This window comes from Solanum stenotomum, chromosome 7 (assembly GCF_019186545.1).
Source record: "Solanum stenotomum isolate F172 chromosome 7, ASM1918654v1, whole genome shotgun sequence".
NCBI classification, from domain to species: Eukaryota; Viridiplantae; Streptophyta; class Magnoliopsida; order Solanales; family Solanaceae; genus Solanum; species Solanum stenotomum.
In genome coordinates, this window is record NC_064288.1 from 2,664,988 (window position 1) to 2,681,677 (window position 16,690).

General features: G+C 37.2%; 1 protein-coding gene across 2 annotated transcripts in view; it reads right to left on the minus strand.

The window, feature by feature from the left end:
- The window catches only part of LOC125871082 (uncharacterized), a 26,089-nt gene extending 13,946 nt beyond the window's left edge, over positions 1-12,143 (minus strand). The window contains exons 1-2 of one of the 2 annotated variants that reach the window (XM_049551677.1): positions 11,894-12,143; positions 11,023-11,325 (exon numbers count right to left, since the gene is read on the minus strand). In XM_049551677.1, the coding sequence (XP_049407634.1) occupies positions 11,044-11,325; positions 11,894-12,142 (531 nt within the window). In that variant the 5' untranslated portion in view covers position 12,143 and the 3' untranslated portion in view covers positions 11,023-11,043. Of the gene's footprint in view, positions 1-10,942; positions 11,326-11,893 lie in introns of those variants that run through there. The other variant, XM_049551676.1, reaches the window with a different exon arrangement.
- Positions 12,144-16,690: the final 4,547 nt, after the last annotated feature.

Genomic DNA, 16,690 nt, shown 5'->3' on the forward strand with positions numbered 1-16,690 from the left:
ATATATATATATATATATATATATATACTTTTAAACTCATTAATTGATAGATATAGAGACCTATTTATAATAGAACATGCATATTCATTTCTAAAGAATATGCATGAATTTTATATTAGAAATTTAAATTTTAAAGTATTTTTACAACAACTAATTTAATATGAATTTTAAAGAGTGTATATTATTCCTTTTTTAAATTATCCACTATTTTATTATTATTGCCTTTTTTATTTATTTTCAAATTGATATGAATTTAATGAAAGAATCCATTTTGATGCTAAGGTCGTGCTATATTACTTTTTTTTTTATTACTTTTGATGTTTTTTCAAAATAAATAAAATAATTTATAATTTATTTTATTAGTACTTTAATTAGTATAAGTCTATAACTTTCTACTTTGTCTTTCTATTTCTCATTATTGCATAATCAACACTTAATTATATTTAGTATTTGTAAATGATATTTTTGAAATTTGCAGTTTTTGAATTATACATACAATATTTTTTTAAAAAATTCTTTTATGGTCTCAAACAATTCATATGAAAAGTTAGAATTTGAATTTTTTAAAAGAAAATAATGGCTTTATTAATAGTTCACTATTAATATTTCGAAAACTAAAAACATAGTTGATCATAGCTATTAGAATAATATTATAACAAATAAAATTACATACTAAAGCATTTAATTAATGTAATTATATAAATAGGTATAATATATTACCATAACTATTTAAAAAATATATTAACAAGTGAATAATAAATTTTAATTTAAAATTATGACATTAAAAAATGTAACATCCGACAATTTGAAATAACTTTGAAAAAGCTTAAAATTGGAAATAGTCATTTTTGGAAAAAATGTGAAATTTCAAAAATCTGGAAATTTGGCTAAGTATGGAAAATAATGAATTTTTTGCCAACTTTGAACAATTATATCTCCTAGCTCAGGATGATCTAGGTGTGGTTCCGGTCATGTTTGCAAAGTCCGTGGAATGATCTTTCCAACGCCATAGAGTTTACTCGTTTCCGAGTTCGTATGAGAGAGTTATGCCCTTTAAAAGTTGGACAGATGGCAGGAAATATGTCCGGAAATTTTGTAAGGGTATTTTGGTCTTTTCCCTAGCCTTGTCTTTGGATATATATTAAGGTGTAAGACTTAATTGTGATCAGTTTTTCCCTTTTTAAAAAGAGTAAGGTTTAGGGTTCTTGAGAGAAAGGAGAGAAAGGAGAAGAAGAAGCAAGATTTCGTCAAAAGATCGTCGTGGATATCGTCGGGGGTGATCCCTTTTAGGTATGTGAGTTCATAGTGTTGGGTTTGTTCTTTCCCCCACACGCCAAGCTCGTTTAATTTCGAGAAAAGATTGTTTATGTTTGATTGAAGTTGTTGGTTGGAATTATTGAAGTTGTAGTTGTGTTGTGTTGTAGTTCTTGTTGGTTTGGTGTATGTTTCCGGGAGTGTTTTTGAGTTGAAACTAGTGTATGCTAAGGGTTTTGATGATCCTAAGTGCTTGGGGGGTTGAAGCTTTGAATATTGGAAGGTTTAGAGTTGGAGAAAAGGAAGAGAAAAGTCAAGTTTTCGGGGAAAAGGGCTGGGGCGTCATGCCAGCCAGCGCGCCCCAAGAGGGACTCTGAGGTCCAGCCCCTGGGGAGCCGCCCCTACCAGAGCCCCAACCAGACCTCTCTGAAGTTTGAGGTCTGGCGCTCCGCGCCTCTCAGAGCGCCAAGAGTGCCAAGCTTTCCCATTCCTTCCCCACTTTCTCATACATGTTCCTAGGTGTTGTACCTATGTTCCCTAGTTGTTTCCCATACCCCAAGGTACGTTTAAACGTCAAGAACTCGTCCATAACACGTGATCAAATACCTTGAATCCATGATTCCAATTCAAGGAGAGTATGTTTCCAAGTCAAGGGAAGTTAAGAGTTGAGTCTAGAAGTTCAAGAAGGGAGTCAAAGCAAGTCTTTAAAGCTTTCCAAAAGTCTTTGTTGAATGTTTTAGCTTCATTTTTAGGCTCAAGTTTCAAGTTAGGTCAAGTTCAAGTTAAGTCAAGTTGCAAGTTAAGTCAAGAGTTTAAAGTTGAGTTCATTTCTTAAAAGTTATTAGGGAACTATGTATTCTCAAAGAAGTTTCCAAATGTTTTTACATTTGAGTAAGAAAGGAACTATGATTCCAAAAGAGCCCTTGGGCTAGTTTTCAAGAAAAAAGGAACATTGTTTCCAAGTGAGCCTTCGGGCAAAGTTTTAAGTAATTATCTCAAATAAAGAAAGATGTGTTTAAAACACTTACGAGTTAAGTATTTTTGGGAGTAGTCTTGAGCACCGAATTGGGGACACGAGTTCATATAAACTCAACTCTCCATAAGAACCATGCGCCAACATGGGAGTTAACGGGTCATACTTTTTAGATGAACCCGTAAGATTAAGCTGGTGGATCCACTTAGTAAAGTTAGCTTCCTATATCACAGCAAGGTATAGGATGGTCCTTGGGCAACGTGAGGTAAAACGTTGTATCACCACTAGGGCTCATAGTGGTGATTGTCGGTTGAAAGAGTCTCCCACTAAAGTTATATTACTTTTATATAAGTAAAGTTGAGTTGTTATTGTTTTACCTTTAACAAGCTAAGTTATTTACACTATTTTACAAGCTTTATATATTGCATGTGTCGTATTGTTATATATATTGAGTTCAGTTATTCATGAGTTAAACAGAGCCAAGGTAAGAGTTCCTTTGTACTCTTTTCAAGCTTAAGTTGTGGTTTAGCTTTCCAGCTCGCATACTCGTACATTCAATGTACTGATGCTAGTTGGCCTGCATCTTATTGTGATGCAGACACAGGTACCCAGGACCAACATCCGGTTCGCTGTTGATCCAGTTGAGTACTTCCGAGTCAGTGGTGAACCTCTTTGCATTCCGGAGGACTCAATCATTTTGTTCTCTTAGTTTTGTTTTATTAGGATGTTTTGGGGTCTGTCCCAACATCCATCTCAGTATTATAGAGGCTTCATAGACAGTCAGTCAGTTGGTTTGGAGTCTCTCATCTATGTATATATGTAAATATTCTATTTTGAGACTCGAGTTGCCTTTTTGGCCAGATTTTATTTCTGTCAGGTGCTTTTAAAATCTAACATTGCATTGAGTTATTCTGCTGAGTTAAGAAAGTCAGGCCAAGGGTTCGCTTGAGGGCCAACAATGGTCTTCGAGTGCCAGCCCCGTCCAGGGTGTAGGCTCGGGGCGTGACAAACTTGGTATCATAGTAAGTTCAAGAGTCTTAGGGAGTCTATGAAGGCGTGTCTGTAGAGTCCTAGTTATCGGTGTAAAGCGCGCCACATCTATAATTGGGAGGCTACAACATTTAGGAAGATTTCTCATTTCTTTCACACTCATCTCGTGCGTTAGAGTTGATCTCTAAAAAGTTTCTGTCTAATCCGTGCTTACGCATGTTTCAGATAGTCATGCCTCCACGAAGAGTTGGCAGAGGGCGTCTTCCTAGATGTTATGTTGATGAGCAAGAGTTACCTTACGCCCCGGGAGTGCAACCGCAAGGGGAAGTTTCTAATGCCGAGTTCAGAGAGGCAATTAGAATTCTGAGTCAAGTTGTAACTACTCAGATTGGTCAGCAAATGGGAGTTCGACAGGAAGGAGCTGACACTTCTAGGATTCATGAGTTCTTGGGGATGAATCCTCCGAGTTTCATGGGTTCAAGCACTATTGAAGATCCAGAGAATTTTATTGAGGAGTTGAAGAAGATTTTCGATGTGATGCATGTGGCAGATACTGAGCGGGTTGAACTAGCTGCGTATCAATTGAAAGATGTTGCTAGAACTTGGTTCGACCAATGGAAAGGGGGCAGAGTTGAGGATGCACCACCTGCGAGTTGGGCCTGTTTTAAGGAAGCTTTCTTGGGGCGTTTCTTTCCTCAAGAATTGAAAGAGGCCAAGGTACGTGAGTTCCTCACACTTAAGCAGGAGTCTTTGAGTGTTAATAAGTATAGTCTGAAGTTCACACAACTCTCCCGTTATGCTCCGGAGATGGTTGCGGACATGAGGAGTAGAATGAGTTTGTTCGTTGCGGGATTGTCTCGATTGTCGAGTAATGAAGGTAGGGCTGCAATGCTTATCGGGGACATGGACATATCAAGGTTGATGGTCTATGTGCAGCAAGTTGAGGAAGAAAAGCTGAGGGACAGAGAAGAGTTCAAAAATAAGAGAGCTAAGACCAGTAATGAGTCCGGGCAGCAGAAAGGTAATGCAAACCGTCCGTCCTTTCAACAAAGGAAAAGGGGACCTATTCCATCATCTGCTAGTGCACCTGTACCCAAAAATAAGAGTGAATACACTGGATAGAGTTCGCAGAATTTCAGAGCTGGACCTGTATAGTCTCAGAACAGTGTGGCACCAGGAAGTAACCAGGTTCTTGCATGTCCTAGGTGTGGTAGAGTCCATCCAGGGAAGTGTCGTCAAGGCCAGACGGGTTGCTTTAAGTGTGGACAAGAGGGTCCTTTCATGAAGGAGTGCCCAAAGAGCAAGCGAGTTAGTGGAATATCTGGGCAGTAGGGCCCAATCCTCTTCAGTTGTCCCACCAGACAGGACGACACCTAGACGAGTTACTTTTAGTACCGGTGGAGGAGCAAATCGCCTCTATGCAATTACTAGTCGCCACGAGCAAGAGAACTCTCCGAATGTTGTCACTGGTATAATCAAAGTTTTTGCTTTTGATGTATATGCTTTGCTAGACCCAGGAGCAAGTTTATCTTTTGTAACTCCTTATGTTGCAAATAAGTTTGATGTTCTTCCTGAAAGACTTTGTGAACCCTTTTCTGTTTCTACACCTGTTGGGGAGTCTATACTAGCAGAAAAAGTTTATCGTGATTGTCCTGTTTCCATCAATCACAAGAGCACCATGGCTGATTTGGTTGAGTTAGACATGGTAGATTTCGATGTCATTCTAGGTATGGATTGACTTCATGCTTGTTATGCATCGATAGATTATAGAACTCGAGTAGTCAAGTTTCAGTTTCCGAATGAGTCAGTCATAGAATGGAGTAGCAGTTCAGCAGTGCCTAAGGGTCGTTTTATTTCATACCTTAAGGCGAGAAAGTTAGTCTCAAAGAGTTATATCTATCACTTAGTCCGAGTTATTGACTCTAGTGTTGAGATACCTCATTTGCAGTCAGTTCCTATAGTAAGAGAGTTTCCAGAGGTGTTTCCTGATGATCTACCCGGAATTCCTCCTGAGAGAGAGATAGAGTTCGACATAGATCTCGTTTCAGATACTCGTCCTATCTCTATTCCGCTATATCGAATGGCACCAGCAGAGTTGAAAGAGTTGAATGAGCAGTTAAAAGATCTTCTAGAAAAGGGTTTCATTCGATCGAGTGTCTTACCTTGGGGTGCTCCGGTCTTGTTTGTGAGAAAGAAAGATGGTTCCCTTAGGATGTGTATAGATTACCGCCAATTGAATAGGGTTACTATCAAGAATAAGTACCCTCTTCCGAGGATTGATGATCTTTTCAATCAGCTACAGGGTGCCACTTGTTTTTCGAAGATTGACATCAGGTCAGGCTATCACCTGTTAAGAGTAAGGGAATGTGATATTCCAAAGACAACATTCAGAACCAGATATGGTCATTTTGAGTTTTTGGTCATGTCCTTTGGTTTGACCAATGCACCGGCAGCTTTCATGGATCTCATGAATAGAGTCTTCAAACCTTATTTAGATGTGTTTGTTATCGTTTTCATTGATGACATACTAATCTATTCAAGGAATGAAGAAGATCATGCCAATCATCTCAGACTAGTCCTTCAGACTTTGAAAGATAAGAAGTTGTATGCCAAGTTCTCTAAATGTGAGTTTTGGCTTAAGTCCGTGGCATTTCTAGGCCACATTGTGTCCGGTGATGGTATTAAAGTTGATACTCAGAAAATTGAAGCAGTGCAGAATTGGCCTAGACCCACATCTCCTACAGAAATAAAGAGTTTCTTGGGATTAGCTGGCTATTATAGAAGGTTTGTTGAAGGGTTCTTATCTATTGCATCTTCTTTGATAAAGTTGACTCAGAAGACAGTGAAGTTTCAATGGTCTGAAGCTTGTGAGAAAAGCTTTCAGGAATTGAAAAAAGAGGTTGATTACAACTCCAGTCTTGATGTTACCAGAAGGTACTCAAGGTTTTGTGGTGTATTGCGATGCATCTAGAGTTGGTTTGGGTTGTGTCTTAATGCAAAATGACAAGGTTATAGCTTATGCCTCAAGACAGTTAAAGGTTCATGAGAAGAACTACCCAACCCATGACTTAGAGTTGGCGGCTGTAGTGTTCGCTTTGAAAATATGGCGTCATTACTTGTATGGTGTGCATGTTGACATATTCACTGATCATAAGAGCCTTCAATATGTGCTTACTCAGAAAGAGCTCAATCTCAGACAGATGAGGTGGTTAGAATTACTTAAGGACTATGACCTGAGTATTCTTTATCACCCAGGTAAGGCTAATGTTGTTGCTGATTCTTTAAGCAGGTTGTCTATGGGTAGCATAGCCCATATTAAAGAAGAGAAGAGAAGAGAGAGTTAGCAAAAGATGTGCACAAACTGGCACGCCTGGGAGTCAGCCTTATAGACTCAGCTGAAGGGGAAATAGAAGTGACGAGCAAGGCCGAGTCATCCCTAGTGTCAGAAGTGAAAGAGAAACAAGAACAAGATCCCATTTTGCTTAAGTTGAAGGCAAATGTTCAAAAGCAAAGAGTATTAGCTACTGAACAAGGGGGAGATGGTGCTTTGAGATTTCAAGGTAGATTGTGTGTACCTATGGTAGATGGACTCCAAGAGAGGGTGATGGATGAAGCTCACAGCTCCAGATATTCCATTCATCTAGGTTCCACGAAAATGTATCGTGACTTGAGAGAAGTTTATTGGTGGGATGGCATGAAGAAGGGCATTGCAAAGTTTGTTGCTAAATGTCCAAATTGCCAACAAGTGAAGGTTGAGCACCAAAGGCCTGTTGGTTTAGCTCAGAAGATAGAACTTCCGGAATGGAAGTGGGAGATGATCAATATGGATTTTGCTAAGGTCTCGCAGACAACATGATTCTATTTGGGTGATTGTCGACAGAATGACAAAATCAGCCCATTTTCTACCGGTAAAGACTACCAACTCAGCAGAAGATTATGCCAAGTTATATATTCAAGAGGTGGTGAGACTTCATGGAGTCCTAGTTTCCATTATTTCAGATAGAGGTGCATAGTTCACTGCACAGTTCTGGAAATCTTTTCAGAATGGCTTGGGTTCCAAGGTGAACTTAAGTACTGCCTTTCATCCTCAGACTAATGGGCAAGCCGAGCGTATTATTCAGACTTTAGAGGATATGTTGAGGGCTGGTGTGATTGATTTCAAAGGTAACTGGGATGATCACCTACCTCTCATTGAGTTTGCCTACAATAACAGTTATCATTCCAGCATCCAAATGGCTCCATACGAAGCTCTTTATGGGAGACGATGTAGATCTCCTATTGGATGGTTTGAAGTGGGTGAAGCAGGGTTAATAGGACAAGATTTAGTTCACCAAGCTATAGAGAAGGTGAAAGTGATTCAAGAGAGATTGAAAACGGCACAGAGTCGCCAGAAATCCTACACTGATGTTAGGAGAAGGGCGTTAGAGTTTGAAATAGATGATTCAGTATATTTGAAAGTTTCACCCATGAAAGGGGTTATGAGGTTTGGTAAGAAGGGGAAACTTAGTCCCTGGTATATTGGACCTTACCGCATAGCCAAGAGAATTGGCAATGTTGCATATGAGTTGGAGTTGCCGCAGGAACTAGTAGTGGTTCATTCGGTATTTCATATCTCCATGTTGAAGAAGTGCATAGGTGATCCTTCATTGATCCTGCCGATTGAAAGTGTTAGGATCAATAATAGCTTATCGTATGAGGACATTCCTGTTCAGATTTTAGATCGGCAAGTCCGTAGGTTGAGAACGAAAGATGTAGCCTCAGTTAAGGTCCTTTGGAGGAACCAATTTGTTGAGGAAGCCACTTGGGAAGCCGAAGAGGACATGAAGAAGAGATACCCATATCTCTTTGAATTCGGAGGAAATGTAGACCAAGGTACTAATTTCCTTCTTAGTGCTCTTTAAATTTTAGTGAGCATGTTGTTGCTTGTTGTTGTTTGCATGAATTGCTTGATGGCTGTTTGAATTGATATTCACCCTTAGCCTAGTAAGAGTAACCTCATTCGAGGACGAATGCTTCCAAGGGGGAGATATTGTAACATCCGACAATTTTAAATAACTTTGAAAAAGCTTGAAATTGGAAATAGTCATTTTTGGAAAAAATGTGAAATTTTAAAAATCTGGAAATTTGGCTAAGGAAAATAATGAATTTTTGGCCAACTTTGAACAGTTATAGCTCCTAGATCAGGATGATCTAGGTGTGGTTCCAGTCATGTTTGCAAAGTCCGTGGAATGATCTTTCCAACGCCATAGAGTTTGCTCGTTTCTGAGTTTGCATGAGCGAGTTATGCCTTTTGAAAGTTGGGTAGTTGACAGGAAATCTGTCCAAAAATTTTGTAAGGGTATTTTGGTCTTTTCCCTAGCCTTGTCTTTGGATATATATTAAGGTGTAAGACTTAATTGTGATCAGTTTTTCCCTTTTTAAAAAGAGTAAGGTTTAGGGTTCTTGAGAGAAAGGAGAGAAAGGAGAAGAAGAAGCAAGATTTCGTCAAAAGATCGTCGTGGATATCGTCGGGGGTGATCCCTTTTAGGTATGTGAGTTCATAGTGTTGGGTTTGTTCTTTCCCCCATACGCCAAGATCGTTTAATTTCGAGAAAATATTGTTTATGTTTGATTGAAGTTGTTGGTTGGAATTATTGAAGTTGTAGTTGTGTTGTGTTGTAGTTCTTGTTGGTCTGGTGTATGTTTCCGGGGGTGTTTTTGAGTTGAAACTAGTGTATGTTAAGGGTTTTGATGATCCTAAGTGCTTGGGGGTTGAAGCTTTGAATATTGGAAGGTTTAGAGTTGGAGAAAAAGAGGAGAAAAGTCAAGTTTTCGGGGAAAAGGGTTGGGGCGTCGTGTTAGCCAGCGCGCCCCAAGAGGGACTCTGAGGTCCAGCCCCTGGGGAGCCGCCCCTACCAGAGCCCCAACTAGACCTCTCTGAAGTTTGAGGTCTGGCGCTCTGCGCCTCTCAGAGCGCCAAAAGTGCCAAGCTTTCCCATTCCTTCCCCCCTTTCTCATACATATTCCTAGGTGTTGTACCTATGTTCCCTAGTTGTTTCCCATACTCCAAGGAACGTTTAAACGTCAAGAACTCGCCCATAACACGTGATCAAATACCTTGAATCCATGATTCCAATTCAAGGAGAGTAAGTTTCCAAGTCAAGGGAAGTTAAGAGTTGAGTCTAGAAGTTCAAGAAGGGAGTCAAAACAAGTCTTTAAAGTTTTCCAAGAGTCTTTGTTGAATGTTTTAACTTCATTTTTAGGCTCAAGTTTCAAGTTAAGTCAAGTTGCAAGTTAAGTCAAGAGTTTAAAGTTGAGTTCATTTCTCAAAAGTTATTAGGGAACTATGTATTCCCAAAGAAGTTTCCAAATGTTTTTACATTTGAGTAAGAAAGGAACTATGATTCCAAAAGAGCCCTTGGGCTAGTTTTCAAGAAAAAGGGAACATTGTTTCCAAGTGAGCCTTCGGGCAAAGTTTTGAGTAATTATCTCAAATAAAGAAAGATGTATTTAAAAGACTTATGAGCTAAGTATTTTTGGGAGTAGTCTTGAGCACCGAATTGGGGACACGAGTTCATATAAACTCAACTCTCCATAAGAACCATGCGCCAACATGAGAGTTAACGGGTCATACTTTTTAGATGAACCCGCAAGATTAAGCTAGTGGATCCACTTAGTAAAGTTAGCTTCCTATATCACAGCAAGGTATAGGATGGTCCTTGGGCAACGTGAGGTAAAACGTTGTATCACCACTAGGGCTCATAGTGGTGATTGTCGGTTGAAAGAGTCTCCCACTAAAGTTATATTACTTTTATATAAGTAAAGTTGAGTTGTTATTGTTTTACCTTTAACAAGCTAAGTTATTTACACTATTTTACAAGCTTTATATATTGCATGTGTCGTATTGTTATATATATTGAGTTCAGTTATTCATGAGTTAAACAGAGCCAAGGTAAGAGTTCCTTTGTACTCTTTTCAAGCTTAAGTTGTGGTTTAGCTTTCCAGCTCGCATACTCGTACATTTAATGTACTGATGCCAGTTGGCCTGCATCTTATTGTGACGCAGACACAGGTACCCAGGGCCAGCATCCGGTTTGCCGTTGATCCACTTGAGTACTTCCGAGTCAGTGGTGAACCTCTTTGCATTCCGGAGGACTCGATCATTTTGTTCTCTTAGTTTTGTTTTATTAGGATGTTTTGGGGTCTGTCCCAACATCCATCTCAGTATTATAGAGGCTTCATAGACAGTCAGTCAGTTGGTTTGGAGTCTCTCATCTATGTATGTGTGTAAATATTCTATTTTGAGACTCGAGTTGCCTTTTTGGCCAGATTTTATTTCAGTCAGGTGCTTTTAAAACCTTGCATTGCATTGAGTTATTCCGCTGAGTTAAGAAAGCCAGGCCAAGGGTTCGCTTGGGGGCCAGCAATGGTCTTCGAGTGCTAGCCACGTCCAGGGTGTAGGCTCGGGGCGTGACAAAAAAATCCGCGCAACGCACGGATACAAATACTAGTAGATTAATAAACACATACAATAACTGGTACTCCCATCAAAAGTCCTTTAAGATGATAGAGTATATATGTCTTTAGCACAACAAATTAGTAAGCGATGCTTTACAAGGTGCAAAATCAATAGGTGCAGAACGGCTACAATTGCTTTAGCGGGAGAAAGTTATTCTTATACACCAAACAATAAAAAAATTTCTTTCCTTTTTCCAATATTCAATCTTTTCTATTACAAACATGAAGTATAATAAAAATCAATTTATATATAGCACTCAACAAGATTCTCCTTATTTAATTAAAGCATATGATAAAATTATTCATACATAACTCTGTGTGTAGTACTTCTAATTAATGTTGATCTTAGAGCGGTCAATAATATAGTTATGATGAGTGACTTTATGATCATCATCAAAATTAGACATATTTCTCATCTTGTTTTTGACATGATCAATATAATTAGAAAACCTTTCATTATCATCTAATTCATTTATTTGATGATGATGAACTATAGAGATCATATTGTTCTTTATAGAGGACTTGTTCATAGCTTTCATTGGTTCAGTCTTAAACTTGTGAGTTGTTGCACTATTCATGTCTCCTCCAATGTGATTATATTCTACGAGGACCTGTTCAGACATAATATAACTAATTAAATACTATAATCTTGTAAATAAGATGATCATACTATTAACATTTTCACGTGTTTGATGTGGTACGTGAAAAAAAACTAGACGCACATATAAGGAGGCATAACAAATACATCAATTAACTAATATATGATTACACAATTTCAACATGTTATTAAATCAGGTAAGAGATCTTGGGTTCAAGTTAATTAATTAGCAATAAAGTATTTTCATTTGTTGGACCTAAAAGAGATAAAAGAAGAATCAGACTCACTCATGACATGAAGAAGCATGACACATAACAAGTACTCCCTCCATTCCAATTTATATCCGTTAGTTTGACTTGACACGAAGTTAAAGAAATAAAGATTTTTAAAACTTGTGGTCTAAAATAAGTCACAGATATTTGTATAGCTCGAAATCATTTCATTAAAGGTAAAATGAACATTTTAAAGTTAAATTATTACTAAATATAGAAACGTATCATTCTTTTTTAGACTGATTAAAAAGGAAAATAAGTCATATAAATTGAGACAACGAGAGTACAGTTTATTCAATAGTACTATACCATGTTGGAGTCAGAAGACAAGTTCTGATATTTCCCTTGCGATGGAATTTGCTGGCGATTTAATTCAAGAGAAACTGGTTTTAATACGGAAGCTTTAGCTGAATTAGTAGCAAATTTTGGACTTTCATCTGGAAGACTACGGCGAAATGATCGAAAAGCTGGATTTATATTCACTATTTTGAATTTTTTTTCACAAATTCCTTGGGATTGAATAGTACTATCGTTGATAGTGATTTGGTTCTTACCCATTTCTAAATATTTTAGGAAATAACCAAATTTGAGATGGAGAAAACAGGGTTAGAACAGAGCAAATAAATAGGGAAGGGTTATGGAATTTTAATTAAGTTTCTTGGAAACTTAATCACGTGTTACTCGTTTAGTGTGGGAATTGTTTAATTTCATTGAGACTAAAATTTCAAGGAGATATTCCTTATGGGCCATTATAGCAGACAAATTATCTTCATGATTCTACACATGGCTTTTAGATAGTCATTAAAGGGGATCATATTCGTGTCAATAATTAACTTTACCCATAATTTTCCTAATTAACATTAAGATGATGAGTACATGTGTTTTCGGGATACCTCAATTGGTTTGGAGGGTGGTCTTCCACATGTATGACTAGGGATTCATCCCCCCTCAAATGCCTTCTCAGTCGAGTCTGTCTAATAAGGCTTGCTTAATGTGATTTACATATTCTGTGTGATTTGCAATCTATTACCGTGCTTACCTTAAAAGCGGCTGCGGTTAAAAAAAAAAGTTAGAATGCATATATTACAACTATTAAGAAAGTGCAATTTGGTAAAGCTTTGGACCTACGTCACAGTGCGCTCGTATTAAAAGATCATCACCAAACAGAAAGGAGAAGCATCAGATACTACACATTCTCAAAAGTCTAATGTGTTGGAGACTCGGAGAGACAGTGATGAGAGACATAACTAGAATTTCGAGTTTATGAGTTTTAAATTTATTTTTTTTAAAAAAAATTTATTGATGAATATAATATTTGTATAAAAGCTATTGAATTTCTATCGTACTCGTAACGATAATGCGAACACCTGCCTGCATCCTTGGGTGTAAACAAAGACACCAAAGGAATAGTAAGAATAAACTAAAAAAAAGCAATAGATCCCACCATTATAATTTGTAAAGAATTAAAGAAATATACTGAAAACAAAGTGAAGAAAGAATAATATTTATGTGTAGTCTAATTAGGCCAATAAGGAAAGTTACTATTGGATAAATCGTAGATCGATTGTTGTCACGTATAATATATGATGAGTATGAAACGAATACTTAAAAAATTCTTGACTTGAGACTATAAGTCATACATTTTTGCTAACGATTGGCTCACATTTGATGCTTTAAAGTGTCTTTTTGAGTATTTATTCTATGAATTATACTTGGAGAGTTTTCAAATCCCCGATTAGTGTTATGAATCAAGTCCAACCCAATATGGATACTAATGTCACACAAGTAGTTATTGGGCTGACAAGATCTATTGGGCCGAGAGCAACGAATAGGTCCAGGCTAATTTGGGATTCGGGTCGAGTAGTGGGTGTGAGAACGGTTCCATTAAATGGGGTAGTGGTCAGCGATTTAGGGATTATGCATATTGAAGAAAATGTTTGTCCTCTCCTCTTCTTCTAGAGTCTAAATTTCTCATCCCCATTCTTATCTCGATCTTTAGTTACTTGTTATTTCAATATTTCCATGATAATTTGGTTATTTGAGTATTGCAATTAGAATCTTAAATTTGTAATGGCGTTCCCATTCTCTTATTAATATAGTGAGGATTTTGGTTTGTTACAATTAGCCTATGGCGCCACACTGGGTGGCGCCACAAGGCAAAATTCGGGTAGTTTTTTAGTTTGATCATTTTAAAGGGTATTTTCATCCCGGAACTTTTGAGAAGTCTATGAATTACAACCCAAACTCATTTTTTGAGAGGTTTATCGGAGGAAGAATGCAGAGAAAGGAGAAGAACTTTGTTTTCGTAGGTTTTCATTTATTTCTTTTCAATTTAATCATTGAACATATGCTATTCATGCATTTTTTATGTTGTGATCGAATCATGAGTAGTTAAATTTTTAATATCTAGGGTTATGTACGAACATGAAGGTTGTTGTTTGATAATTGAATGCTTATACAGATTTTCAATATTTAGTTATTTACTTTTCTTGAGCCTAATTAATTATTTGATTCTTCGATCAATTATCGAATACTATCTGTGGCATGTAAATTGAACTCGAAAGAGAAAATCTGTGTGTATATATATAATAAGATAAAGTAGGGCTTGGTTGTGAACCTTAATTAGGGAAAGGTGAATAATTCGCTAACGTGGATAGAGATATACTCGGTAGCCTTATTTAGTTGATAGAGATGAAATGTCACATGCACGTCACTATCAATCAATGACCGTTAGGAATAGTCGAATAGGCTTAGAGTTGTTGACAAAACGCTTAACATAGTATTATTAACCTACGACTAATAACTCAAGAAAATAATTTTGCAACCGCATTGTTACAAGTACCACGATAATTGTTCAAATATATTGTTAGATATTTTAATTAATTAAGCTAGTTTCTGCTTTCCTAGTTTAAGGGTATATGGTTGCTATTTCCAAGTTACTGGAAACGTGTGACTTAGTAGGTCAGTTTTAATTTCTTTTATGGCTTAGTGGTTGAGATAATGTAGGATGTGTATTGCCTTTATAAAGGTTGTTCAATGTTTCAGTTTAGTGAGAAGTTTACTACCTCCCAAACTCTTTTGAGTTTATCTTGATTTCTTCCCAGTTTTCTAATAGTGGTATCAAGAGCTAGTGAGGGTGAACGTGCTTTAATTGTGAGTGAGCGATGGCTTCAGAGAGTTTTGTTAAACCTTCTATTCCACGCTTTGATGGTCATTATGACCATTGGAGCATGTTGATGGAAAACTTTTTGAGGTCCAAAGAGTTTTGGGCAATCGTTGATAGTGGATTCCAAGAACCTGCGGCTGGTGTTGTTCAAACAAATGCTCAACAGACAGAGCTTGAAGCACTGAAGTTGAAAGATTTGAAGGTGAATAATTATCTTTTCCAAGCCATTGATCGCTCAATATTGGAAACAATTCTTTGCAAGGATACGGCAAAGCAAATTTGGGACTCCATGAAGAAGAAGTACTCGGGAAATGCAAGGGCAAAGCTAGCACAACTACAAACTCTGCTTCTATAGTGGACAATGTAACAATTGGTTGCTTCTTGGAGCACCAAGAAACAACTCCAAATCCAAGCATAAACACATAGCATGAAGTGCTTTTCCTGTCTTCTTTATCTCCAGCAAAATCACTATCTGTAAAGTCAATTAACTCTGACTTGCCTTCTTTCTTGTATAAAATACCATAGTCAGTGGTACCTTGCAAATACCTGAGAATTCTTTTAGCTACCAACAAATGAATCTCTTTTGGGTGCTTCATGTTCCTGTTAACAACACTAACATAATACATTATGTCAGACCTGGTGACTGTTAGATACATTAGATATTAAATAACTCCAATGAGAAGAAAAAAAAAGACGTTAAGAGACATTATGCAATGATTGAAAGTAATATAATTTATCCAAATATTATATTTATCAAAATAATACAACTATGGAGCGATGTGTTACAACCATCCAAACAAAGTGGGTAGACTAAAGTGCAATGGGTTCTTGCTTTGGAAAAGAATCTCACATTGATTGGTTTTGGAGTCTCTGTGAGTCTATGTTTATGATGCCAGCAGGGTAGACCCCTTCTTTTTGGAAACCAAAGGAATTGGAGGGCACCAATGTGCCAAAATCACTTTTTTGGCAAAATAATGGTTGGATATAGGTTGAAAAGATTTTCCAACTTTTTTGAGAATAAGCTTTTCTAAGTTGAATTACTTTTTTCACCCATAAAATTTCAATTATAATACATACTCAAAGAAATTGTGTGAATTGCATAATTTCGTAAACCATGCCGTCTTTGAACTCAAGTTGCGCTCAACATCATTAAGCTGAAGTAAGCGTGTTAACTGGGTCAGATCGGGCATTACAAATACACCTTCTCAATATACCGGATTGGCCTGTATTGGTCTCAACAGTAATTCCAAGAAAAAAAGGCATGTGACCCGTTAGGCCATTCTACCGGGTCTAATGGGCCAAAGTCGGACGAACCGGCTCAATTGATAGGCTTAGGCCGAAGGCATGTTTGCCTAGGCATCAATCATAACTTTTTTTTATGATCATGATATCCTGATCAACTTTCAGGTTGCTCAACGAAATAATCTTTCAACTCATCAGTATCTCGTGTTTGAAACACTAACTCCGATGCAAATCACTAGAGTCAGCTAGCTGAACAATCATGTATAAGTCGACTAAATCTATTTTAAGTTGATTAAAATAGTTTTGTACATAAAATATTTCGTATTCATACAGAGTTCGAAGAAGGATTGCATTTCAAGATAGAGTAAAATAAGTGCTTGTATAGTCTCTATGATGGTTGGTGTGATATTTAGTTTATTGTGAAGAATAAATTAAATAACACATACAATAATTGGTACTCCCATCAAAAGTCCTTTAAGATGATAGAGTATATATGTCTTTAGCACAACAAATTAGTAATCGATACTTTAAACGTTACAAGGTTTCAAAATCAATAGGTGCAGAACTGCTACAATTGCTTTAGCGGGAGAAAGTTATCTTATACACCAAACAATAAAAAAACTTCTTTCCTTTTTCCAATATTCAATCTTTTCTATTACAAACATGAAGTATAATAAAAATCAATTTATATATAGCAC